At 37.6% G+C, this 13,078-nt stretch overlaps 1 protein-coding gene across 1 annotated transcript; it reads left to right on the forward strand.

The window, feature by feature from the left end:
- The first annotated feature begins 554 nt into the window (after positions 1-554).
- On the forward strand, positions 555-11,482 carry LOC149847144 (glycine-rich RNA-binding protein RZ1A-like). The gene is made up of 5 exons (XM_089996843.1): positions 555-604; positions 814-871; positions 5,158-5,307; positions 10,630-11,166; positions 11,264-11,482. The coding sequence occupies exons 3-4, from the start codon at positions 5,194-5,196 to the stop codon at positions 11,152-11,154; spliced, it is 639 nt and encodes a 212-aa protein (XP_089852969.1). The 5' UTR covers positions 555-604; positions 814-871; positions 5,158-5,193; the 3' UTR covers positions 11,155-11,166; positions 11,264-11,482.
- The last annotated feature ends 1,596 nt before the right edge of the window (positions 11,483-13,078 follow it).

Consider the following 13,078-nt stretch of genomic DNA (forward strand, 5'->3'; position numbering starts at 1 on the left):
GAGAAGGTTAACTGAAGATAGTAAAAGAGGGTTAGTATTGTAAGTAGGGGTAGGATCATCATTTTTAAATAACATTGTTATAACCTGACCATGGTTTAAGATAAAGGCATGCTAAACAGAGGACAATTATGCAATAATGGCAGGAAAACGCAGGGACGGATTTGCAAATCGCTGAGAAAACATCCAATAATTCGCAAAAAAAAAAAAACCTTTTTTTTTAACTTTTTGAGAGAAAGTTATCCTTCGATGGGTGCGTGGGCCCCACCTCAGAAAAGGGGCAATTTCTCCCGCAGAGAAAATTTTCCCCTGCTACCAAATGCACAGCAATTCGCACGGATTCTCTTTCCATGGTGGAGGAAAAAGGAAGATTCATGAGGTGTGAAAAAAAAAAATCTTTGTACTTGCTTTCACACTCAGCTCTTGAATTAAATATTTAACTTTAGCTAGTGTGCCCTAATGGGGCTTAATTTTTGGGATACCGTCTTGGTCAGCCCTAGTCAAGGAAGCGGTTGACATAATCGCATCTCGTCCTCACTGATAAATAAGGCAGCCTCGCTTTCTTTTAGCTCCATTGGCTTTGGACGCGTTGTGGGATTTCGATAAGGTACAATCTCTCTCTCTCTCTCTTCCGTTTCGGACCTTGATCATCTTTTTCTTTGTGTTAATGGCTCTGCGATCTCAATCATGATTTGATGAATTTGTAATTTCTTTTATTTTCCCCCTTTTCTGTGAGATTTTCCGAATTTTCTCTCTCCGTTCTTCGTTGTAGTTAGGGTTTTCATTTGCTGATTCTCATCCTCACTGATATATAAGGTAGCCTTGCTTTCTTTTAGCCCCGTTGGCTTTGGACGCGTTGTGGGATTTCGATAAGGTACACCCTCTCTCTCTCTCTTCCGTTTCGTGGGTCTCTTGATCATCTTTTTCTTTGTGTTAATGGCTCTGAGATTTCAATCATGATTTGATGGATTTGTAATTTCTTTTGTTTTTCCCCTTTTCTGTGAGATTTTCCTATTTTCCCTCTCCGATCTGCGTTGTATTTAGGGTTTTCATTTTCTGTAGCGATTCTGGGTCTACTGTCAAGGTTTTTCTCAGGGTTTGGTCCGATTGCTCGTTTAGGTTTTGGTGTTGACCTATGCGATGCAATTCTTTTCTTTTTTTTTGCGCGATTCAAGATTGTGGTTAGCTAGGGTTAGGGATTGCATTTGGAGGGCGTAAAACTCACTCTTTGTTACGATCATTATTGTTGTTTGAATTTGTGTTAGATGTGAGTTGATTGAGATTTTGCGTGCTTTCTGTAGTGTGAGGGTTCTGGGTACGCGACATGTCTGGAGAATCGGGATAAATTGGCGGATTGCATCTCAATTATCCTTCTTTTCCGGATAAGTGGGTGATTTACTTCTAAATAGCTGGGGAATGGAAACTTGATGATTTTATTTTGGGATTTATTAGTGAAACGTATCCATGTGAAACAAATCTCAGCTTGAAGATTAAATTAATAGGTGAGTCCAGCAGATTTCCATTTTTTCTTTGATTTTCCAGCTTGTGAGGTCTTAGGATTCCAATAGCTGCTTCATTGGGCATGCTAATAGTTTCTTTACTGGAGGAGAAGCTTGATTGTGAAAGAAGAAAGCCATACCATTCATACGGTAATATGCTCAAGAGATGTTCTTACCATATTCTTGTTATTTCTTATTAAGATACATCGGATAATTGCCAACAAGAGCGAGTGAAAAAATGAGGTTTCATATGCCTCTTTGTACTGCATGTTACATTATTGTAAGCAACACATTGCAAAAGGTATTGGAAGGATATAAGATATAGACTTATCCCAGTGTACTGTGTCACATTTTTAAAATATATAAAAATAAAAAAAATTAAAATACTAAAAGAATTTAAATTATAAACAAGTACTTTTTCATTTAAAATGATCTTTTACTTTTTGAAAAATACAAATATAAAAAGATAATATAAAAATAAAAAATTCTATTCAACTACGATGAAAAATAAATTAAGCAGCAAAGTCTCTCTCATTCTCAGGAAATCTTGGAAAATATTGATATATCAAAATTATATAACATATGTATAAATATTGGTAAACATATAGATAATGTGAAAACATTGTAAGAACTCATTTTTTGTCATGTTAATAATGCATTAAAGTTGCATTAAAAATGATAGTTTTTTAATATTAGGTGATTTTTCTTAAATATTACATTATTTTTAGCAAAATATTGGCCATTAAAAAGTTTGCCTTGAAAGCGTGATATTTTCAAAATATCAGCAATATATGTGACCTCAGTGTTGTGAAAAGCGTGCCTCACCTCAAGGTGAGGAACTTTATGCCATGAAGCACTCATGTGTAGCGCAAAAGGCTCGAGGCGTGTCCTTGTAGGCCTTGAGGTGTACGCCACGAGGCAAGGTGCGCCTCAAGTTGAGGTGCACACAATTCTAATACGTAAAAAAAAAGGGAGGCTTGATGGGTTAGGACACTCTCTCTCTCTCTCTCTCTCCCCCTTTCGTACTGAAAGAAGAAGAAGAAGAGCACCAGGTACAACCCCCCCTCTTTCCTTCGTCTCTTCTTCTTCCGTTTTTTCTCTTCATTCTTCTTCTCTTCTTTCTTCTTCTTTTTCTTCTTCCCCTCTTCTGCTTTTCTGCTTCTTCTTCCTCTCTTCTACTTTTTCTTGTTCCCTTCTTTTCTTCTTCAGTTCTTCTCCTTCTTCTTCTTCCGTTCTCCTTCTTATGTTCTTCTTGTCCTTCTTCTTCCAGTCATCTTCTTCGTCTTAATGGCTGCATTTTTTTGCAATTAATTGACTGTATATAAAAATTGTATATGTCAATTTTGTTAGTTTGTTTATATAAAAATCGTATATGTGAAATTGTTACTTTCAGTTTGTGTAATTATTTGCAAATGTGCATGACTATGTATGTACATGTAATTGACTCTTAGATCATGAAAATTAAAAATAATTTTTTGTTAAATGAATTTTTTTGTTTTTTTATTGTGAGACTAAGTGTAGATATGGATTATTATGTGTGATTTTAGTAGTTTGATAGAGCTATTTTTTCAAACAAGCATGCATGAAAAATTAGCTTAATGTGTGTTTAGAACTTTAAATGAATTTGTGTGCATTATATGATGATGTTGAGGAATTTGATTGTTAGTGATTTCGTTACTTAAATTTTTATTGAATGCTCATATTTTATTTGTTAGATAGATAGATCAAGTTGTTGCGTTAATGTTACTTTTACTGTTTTACATGTTATTATCATATTTTTTGGTATTTATTTGATATTTCCTATTTTATATTGGTTGTTGCTTCATGAATAAAGCATTATTTATTTATTTTTAATTTTTTTAAAAGTTTTAAAAATATATTTTTGAGGTTTATGCTTTATGCCTTGATTCATTTTTGGTACAGCACTTCGCTATGGTTCAACGCTTTTCACCACATTGATTCAAGCAAACTTAAAAGTAATAAATAAAAAATAAAAATAAAAATAAAAATAAAACCTTACTAAACTAAATAGAAATAAAATTTAAGAACTAAAACTATGCTAACATCAACTAAATCTAGACGTACAGTACTAGAACATGTTAAGTAACATATAACAACTCAGAAACAATATAATTATCATATAATCTGAAGTCATTAACAAGTCCAAACTTTGAATACATCAAAATGACACTAAAAAATTCATGAATCCATTGATTAGTCAATTAAATATCCAAAAAAAGAAAAGAAAAAATGGCTATGAGGATAAATGAAATGCATCTGAATAGCCCAACTACAATTAAGTAAATTTAAGTATGAAATAAATAGAGACATAACAAGTAGCAAATACAAACAACCATAATTACAATGTTATAAAGCATATGTATTGCATGTATCAAAAAGGTCTGAGATTAAATATTATTAATAACTAAAAAAAGTACATGTAACACAATATAAGATTGAAAATAAATAATTAACTAGCAAATATGTATTATGAGATCATGGAAATTTTCAGAAGTACTGGATTATTTGAGAAACAAAGTCTTTATAAATATTAATGTTGTTTTCATGATGTCTTTCATTTTAGTTCCACACTTTGACAAACACAACAAATTAAATTAAATAATAGGTATTTTTCTGTAATATCTGTCGTCTTTACTAATCACAATAAATTAAGAAAAGCAATTGAATTTATATGGTTATGGGGATATATAGTCATTCAAAGAAAACATAGTCAAAGGCAAGCACTGATACTTTAATGTGAATTAAATTCTGAAAAATTCCAGTTTCACCTAAAATTTCTGATAGATAGTCAGCAATATTATGTACTAAAACTCTAAAAGAAACATAAATAATTACACATGGAGAGGCTATCCGTTTTCCTTCACAATGAAATACTTTAAACAAAGGAAGGTGTCTGCGAGCCATTATAGTTTACACCCACTAAGTACATTTCTCAGTATTCAATTTTAACAAACTCCTATATGTTACAAATCTCTGTCATTAATATCACCATTATTTTGAAAATTTCATGATTTTAACATGAACTTTTCAGATACCAATATAATCCCAAAAATATCACAGTATTTTCAAGGTAACCGATATTTTGAGAACATCACAACATTAACCCCATATTTATTCAATAAAAAATTCACTTTTTTAAAAACTTATAATAATGTTTTGTATTATTTGTATATTATTGATATTGTCTACATTTTATGTTTATCCCTTAAGGACCCTCAATCATCCCTTTGCCAACTACGCAAACTACTTTGTGGATAATTTTCCTGTTACTTTTTAAATAGATCTAGTTGCTCATGCTATGAATTTTGCTCTTCAAAGGACACTGCTAATCTAACCTAGAATGGTTGGGAAAGTGATCTTTATGCTAGTTATGTAACTCATTCTCCAAATACCCCACATTATGAAATTTTTATGTAGTTTTGAGTGTTCCCTCTCTCACTGAGAAATTCGTGCTTATTGTGCTTTTCTATGCTTGGATGCAAAATTGTTCTCATGCAATGGCCTATGAATATTGGTGTACTACAACATTAGTAGTCTCTGTTACTCTCTGGTACATCGGTTCTTAAGAAATGCTGCAAAACATGGAAGATTTTCACTAGATACTCTTATTTTTATGTTGGATTGTCTTTGATGGTCATAGTTTCTGGACGTGAACTTTTGTGAGACCTTTAAGACAATGACTGAAACACTGGAAGAGTACCGCTGCTTCATTGGAGGCCTGTCATGGTCAACATCTGACAGGACTTTGAAAGAAGCATTTGAAAAGTTTGGCCATCTTGTGGAAGCAAAGGTGATCTATCTTCACACTCATTTATTTGCTTTTGTTTGCATCATTGTGCATTGGTGTGATCTTCCTATACTGCACTAAGTCATCTGGTTCTTGGAAGCATAATGAGAGTATTGCCCTAAAGTTTTCACAATTATCCTATTATGCAAGTTATTCTATGGATAATGAACTTTGCTATTAGTTTGACACAAATTCTTCTCTTTGACCTGCGTTCCTTGGCCATGACTCACCATAATGAGTCCACAAAGGCAGAAATTATTATTTTTTGAACATTCAGATAAAGACATTGGCACACTATTAATTATCTTAGATTTAGTTTGAAGTTTTTTCATGAATGCTAAAGTTTTCTATTAAAATTTAATGTGTAAGAAAATGGAATCTTTTGTCAATTTAGTGATTTTACTTTTTCTAACATGCTAAGATTTTCAAAATCTATCGAACACCATAAATATTAAGTCAACAGATGTGGCAGAATTTGGTGCCCATGCATATGGGATAGCTATCTGAACTTGCCTAAAAACAAAGTATGATCTAGTGAATTTGTTAGTGTTTTCATTGAGGTGTTAGATTTTAGAAAATCCATTTTTAAGGATTATGTGGCCGATCATCTATTAGTCATTGGGATATAGTAAAACATCCATGTTTACACGTCACCACGATGCACATGAAATGTTAAACAGAGAACAGAAACCAGTCCATTGAACAAAACATGCTGCTAGTTGACAGATCTGACACATTCCATGTCCTGTTCCAATCATGGTTGGCTTTCTCGAAACTCTGTATCAGATCACCTGTTTGCAACTCGGTGACTCAGACGAGTCAACTCAGTGACCCGGATGCATCAAGTTTTTTTTTTAAATTTATTAAAAAATATAACAAACTCGTATATTATGATTTTATGCAAAAGAAATCAAATAACCTATGTCACAGGGATTCGGCTAACCAGGTGCCGCACTCGCGTCGACGCGATGCGACGCGGGTGCGGCACCTGGTGCGGTCAACCCGATATGTAAAACAAAAAAAAACCATGGAGGGAGGCTCGCCTGAAGAAGAAGAAGAAGAAGACAACGAGGAAAGAGAGAGGCGAGAGGGAGCTCTCCTGAAAGGGGGCGGTCGCATCACTGGCACATGAGGCTTGCCAGCGTCAGGTGATCGGAAAACGAACGGGAGAGAGGGAGCTGCGGTGGGGGGAGAAGGCGAGCAAGGAGAGAGAGTGAGCAGCGTGGGGAGGGTTTCTCGAATAGAAACCCTACCCTGCGTGCTTATTTAAAGCACGCAACGATTGTTTTATCGGGTTTGGATCTGGGTTGGATCCGAATCCGACCCGTGCCTGATTTTTTTTTGCCGCACCCCCACACCCATGTTTTTTTATAGTGCCGCACCCGCACCCGCACCCGCACCCGCACCCGCACCCGCACCCGCACCCGCACCCGCACACATGTGACATAACAAATAACATATGGTCCTAAATCAATCACAAAGACTAGGAAAAACAAGTTTTGCTAAATATGATCCACACATAGCTAATTTTAACATCTGAAATGCAATATCATATATTTATTACATATGCATTCATAATAAAAAGATGCTAATAATTCAAAGAAAATGTTTGCTGAGGATTTCATAATCAAATGAAAAAAAAATTTAAATGCTAAACAAAAATTATACAAAAGAAGTAGAACATATAGTTTATATATAAATACAACTATAAAACAGATTTGTGAAGTACATACCTTTGAACGTCTCAAGCTGTATTGATCAAATTGGCAAGGTTTAAAAAATTTCATAACCTATTGATAAATCCAAAATAAACACAATGTTAGTACTAAAAAATACAAATACATTTTCCTGTTCATTACATTGCATGCACTAAAATAAAAACATGAAACACAGGTTAAGAGAAAAACTAATAGTAATAAGCTTTAAAAAGAACTCCCAATTGTTAACTTTCCTTATTTCCTAGCTTGCCACAAATTTATAATGATGAATAAGAAATGCAAAGCAAATCAAATATACATGTCTATTGCTTGATATGATGCTCGTTTCATTGGAGACATTAGTCATTGATTTTGGGAGCACACTTTAGCCATTCTTTATAACAACAAATAGAACTACATAATGCAATATCATATTGGGATCTTTTCTCTGGAATCTCTGCCAAACAACTGAAACCAGTGGAAATAAGACTTTTTTATGAAATTGCATTATACCTGAATACCTTTCCCTAAATGATTTGCAGTTATGCATTATCATGCTTAATCCAGGACTTCAGTTTTCCACTTTTTCCCAGTAAGTCAATCTACTGCTTAAAGCAGTTTAGCAACCAATTACTTTTCATTTCTTTAGCTGACACTTAAGACCGTTAACAACAACTAAATCAGGTTTCAGATAAAATATGCTAGCTGTCCAGACCTATTCGCCTGCACGCATGGTTTCCTCGTGAATACTTAATTGGAAAAGAGAAAACACAATCATTCTACCAAACCTTGAGCCAAAGTAGCCAATATATCTACACATTCATGCAATCAACGACTGGAAAAAGAAAACAGTGAACTTGCACGAATTCATTCCCCTTGAAAAGCATGTGACACAAGAATCAACAGCCATGTTCGCATCCAAGATCGAACCTCACACTCACTCAAAACCTCACAAAACCCCAAAATTTCGGCCAAGAATGCAAAAAAAGAAAAAATACAACCAACCAAAACATCTTATCACCTGAGGCTCGCCAGCAACCACAATAATGCAATCGGTGCATCCCTGGAGTCTCTTAGACCGAATTACATGTGATTTTGAATCGCATGATATGTTTTATAACAAACTGTGCCAAATTAAGTTGGCCCAACATAAGCCCTAACTGATGAGAGAGAGAGAGAGAGAGAGAGAGAGAGAGAGAGAGAGAGAGAGAGAGAGAGAGAGAGAGAGAGAGAGAGAGAGAGAGAGTACCTGATGGTGGATGGCTTCCCTCACTGCCGCCAGAAACTCAGACACGTCATGCTGGTCGTCGGAAACAGCCTAGAATGGTGGCCCCTGGCAAAGCTGCAGAGGGGGATGCCGGGACGGACCATGAGAGTGGAGAGAGTGTCCGGCAGCGGGCAAGGCTAGGGTTTCGTTCATTCGAGTGAAGTATGAACTGTGAACAAAAGCCGTGAGGTTTACTTTTTTCACTTTAGTTTTCATTTTTCAAATTTCAAAGTATTTTAAAACCTAACTCGGCCAAGTTGACTCGTGATTCGGCCGAATCACCCAAGTTTGGCTTTGAATCGGCCGATTTTTGGTATAAAACGAGTTATACTTTTTTCTTGATTTGGATAGGCTCCGATGAGTTGACTCGGCCGAGTCCTGAGTCAATTCGGCGAGAAATCCAACCATGGTTCCAAGTGCCATTTATATCTGGAGTATAGATATATTTACTGTCATAAATAATTGGATTGCCCAAATGCTGTCCAACCATCCAATGGCCTGCTATGTTCCATATCAAAATTTCCCTAGTATCAGCTTTAGAAAGTGGAAAACCAAAATGCTATAAGCTATGTCACAGGGATTTGGCCAGACAGGTGCCGCGTCGACGCGGATGCGGGTGCGGCACCCGGTGCGGTCAACCCGACCCTGGGTGCGGTCAACGCAACCAGGGTCATTTTTTGGATTTAAAAAAAAAATTCTGGGCTGCGGAATCAAAAACCCAAACTTTTTCGCGAAAAACGATCAAAAGATGGAAAAAAGAAAACTCACTAAATTCTGAGAGGACCAACATGTAGATGTGAAGATGGAGGAGATGAGGGTGATGAGCCCTCCGGAGAGTGTTCTGCTGTAGAAGTCCTCGTTGATCTTCGGGTAGGCGTCAAGATTTCGGAGCTTGTTCATCATCTCCATGGCCCTCCCGTTCACTTGAAAACAAGCAAGCTGGGAATTCCGCCGAGGGAATCTAGGGTTTTCGCTCTCTCCCCACAACCCTCTTCCTCTCTCTCTTTATTTTGCCGGCAGAGCTACCGTGAAATACTCTCCTATTTTTTGTCCTTTTTTACATACAGAACTTCCTTTTTGGGGGGTTTATTTATTATTTGCCTTCTATATGAGGGTTGGCATTTTTCCTAATGGTACGATCTCGTGACGATGTATGACATCCAAAGGTCAAGTCCAAGGACTCATGAGTCATGATCACGGTTGTCATTGGTTGGTGGATCGGATATCCGATTCAGACACAGGAAGGTGTGAGCTCCCAGGTACCACACAATGAGGTTCGGATTCGGGTTCGAATTACATCGGGTAGAGGAGACCTTCAAGGCAGCTCAAACTCGTCCCACGTAATTAAAAATAAAAAGTATTAAAATGTATTATTTCAATTAAAAAGTTATATACATAGCTCACATGGGCTATCCTTTTCTGACTAAGGGCTACCATAGTTGTCATTTGACATGGGATGACAATGGTACATACGGGTGGGCAACCGGCCCAGCAGCCTGATGGGCTAAGCCTACCCGGCTCAGGCCCGGTTTGGGTCATGATTTTAGAAACCCCATCTGTTATATACGTGAGATGGGCTAGGGCCAGCTCACAGGCTATCGGGGTCATTTTGGTCCATTTTTTGGATTAAATTTTTTTTTTCTGGGCTGCGGTACCCCGGACCCCCTTCTATATATATATATATATATATATATATATATATATATATATATATATATATATATATATATATATATATATATATTTCCGCACCCCCGCACCCAAGGTTTTTGAAAGTGCCGCACCCCCACACCCGCACCCGCACCCGCACCCGCACCCGCACCCGCACCCAAGGTTTTTGAAAGTGCCGCACCCCCACCCCCACACCCGCACCCGCACCCGCACCCATGTGACATAGGATATAAGAGACACATCTCATTTATGACACTGCTAGGAGTTTGCTGAACTCAGGGATATGAATGGCTTATTTTGGAATTCTTTTCAATTTTATCTCAAAAATATTACTTGCGGTCTTTCTGTAATAGTGCCATTGAATTATTTTTGCTAGTTTGACACTGAGCAGAATGGTAGGCTCAGATCTGTAGGATGGTCTAACATAAAAAAGAATAAAAATATAATTTCTTAAGTTACTGCTGTTGGCATGTATGCCTGTCTACATTTAACCATCCACCTGACCATGTGTACAACCCCAATGATAAGGTAGTGACAACTTATAATGATTTGATTGGTGAAGGAATTTCTATTTTGTGTGAGCTCTAATCTTCCACCATACTTATGTGTTTTGTAGTGATTTGAATAATCATATTGTATACTTGAAGTTTGTTTTGTGCATTTGACAGCCTGGCATTTCTCTTGATATAGGTGGTTGTTGATAGGTTCTCTGGCCGCTCTCGTGGCTTTGGTTTTGTTACTTTTGATGACGAGAAGGCTATGGAAGATGCAATACGCGCAATGGATGGCATGAATCTTGATGGTCGATCTATTACTGTTGATAAGGCTCAACCATCTAATAGAGATCGTGATGGTGATCGTAATCGCGGCCACGACCGTGACTATGATCATGACCGTGGGCGTGACCGTGGTCGTGATCGTGATTATGGTGGTGGAAGGGGATCTAACAATGGAGGGTGTTTTAAATGTGGTCAGGAGGGACATTTTGCCAGGGAATGTCCATCTGGTGAAGGTGCATTGAATGACAAATATGGCAGCCGGGGGTATGCTCGTGGTGGTGGAGGTGGCAATCGTTATGGCCCAGATCGTAATGGTGATCGTTATGGTGGGCGCAGCAGGGATGGAGGTAGTCATGGTGGGACTGGAGGTGACCGTTACAATCGTGATCGTTCAGGACCATATAAACGACCTGGTCCAGGAGGCTACCGTTCTTAGCTGTTTCACATGGTATGCATTCATAGAAGTATATGATGTACCGTCTTCTTGTAGGTTGATTGCTAAGCTTTTAAATTTGAAGTAACACTTTCTCTTTGACCTCTTGCAGTCTTTTCTGGAGTTTGTGGGGCTTTTGCTGCTGCAAGTATAGGGGATTTGTGTTGTTCATAACTGGAGACTACAGATTTTGCCCATGTTTGTACATGGGTTCATCTAGTTTGCATGCTTAACTTTGCCATTGTGTTGCTGGAAAGATACCTGCAGTCTAATTTTTGCTTTGTGTTCGTTGATCATATGATGCTTCCGTCAGATGCCTTATGCTTGCGTATATCAGGAATTTGTTTGTGATTCTGAATGATTTCACTGCTGCTGGAACCTGGAACCCTGCTATACTCTATTTTGTATGCGGTTAAGTCTTGGATGTGATGTCACTGGATGAGATGTTGAAATGGGTTTCGTTCCACTAATTGATTCAGTCCCAGAGTGAATCATACTTACCATAAGTTTGATTCCAGTAGAATGTTAGATGCGGCATTGGACATGAATACTGTGCTTTCTTGCTTTATCAAACAGTTTTAATCAAATTGACCAACATCAGAAGCATGGTAAACTTTAGTGTTTTCTATATTTGTCCATGTAAACTTTCTCTGGTCATAAAATGATTTTAATTATATTGATGTTTTTGCAGGCTTCGTTGCATTTTCCGGTATTTTTGGATCCATGCTTTAGAGATTGGGTTTGTAATCTGATTAGGCATGCTCTGCTGATGCATGCGTTTTTTTCTAAATAAAACTTCTCAACATTTTTCGGGAAAGTGCTGAGGGCTACTTTAAGCAGGAGTCCAACCATGGTCTTGCTGCCTCGGAATAGTTGCTGTTTGTCTTGATTACCAGTGTTTTCCAATTATTCTGCAACTTCTGCAGCATATGGTCCCCATATTGATCCCATGTTCAGTTTTGTTCTCGTTGGAGGAAGACTGCTTCTTGTCTATCATATTAGTGGCTGATGAGAGTAATTCATGTTAGTAGTCTTCTGGTTTTTTAGTGTCTACGACAGAGGTTCATTACCTTTAGATTCTGATTTGTGGCTGTCCTGCTTGGGAGTATACTTGAAAGTGCTGTATCAAGGGGTTCTGGAAGTAGCTTAGTGCTCCACCACTTGTAAGCGACTTCAAATTATTTCTTTGTGGGTTAATCCTGGATTATGCCCCAGTCTGCAATGGATCAGCAATCAACCAATTTTTTTGTGTTTAGTGTTAATATGAAGATCAGTTCATGCCCATGCTAGTTTCCATCACTTCTCTCTTCTTTCTTGCTTCAAGCTTTGATCCATGTGCTTTGGTCGGCTTCGGTTGGTGTGAGGATTGGCTTCACTGTTTACGGGTTGCTCTGTGAGTGCACAAATAAGATGCTTAATCTGTGGTAACTGATTTCTGTTGATAATGTCTATTACCGAGCAAGAAGACCAGGGTCGCACTACTGCCTCGGGCCTGATTCTGTACATAGGCAATGTAAGCAGGTATGTGTGTTGTGGGTGTTTTCTTATTGCTGAATGAGTGGATGTTCCATGCTACATGCTGGGTTCTGTTTGTGGTTGCTTTAAGCTAATGAGGTGCCATGTGGGCATTCCACTGTTTCAGTTATACAAAAAATGTTCATTTGGTGTTTTGCAGAACACACACACACACACACACACACGGGCGTGCATGCACACAAGCATGCACAAATGTAAATTGAGAGTGTAATACCAAATGTTAAGTGCTCCTGGTTGCAATGGCCTTCATTTGAACCAGTTGAAAGAAAAGGATTTAGACTTGAAATGTAAGCTGATTTGGTTTTGGAGCGTGGTCAGCAATGTCAGTCCTGAAGATGGTGAGGGGTTTTCTTTAAATAATTTGGAAGTGGTCAATTCAACAAATTCTCTG

Source organism: Nuphar pumila, chromosome 2, assembly GCF_984573655.1.
Source record: "Nuphar pumila chromosome 2, dmNupPumi1.hap1.1, whole genome shotgun sequence".
Taxonomy (NCBI): domain Eukaryota; kingdom Viridiplantae; phylum Streptophyta; class Magnoliopsida; order Nymphaeales; family Nymphaeaceae; genus Nuphar; species Nuphar pumila.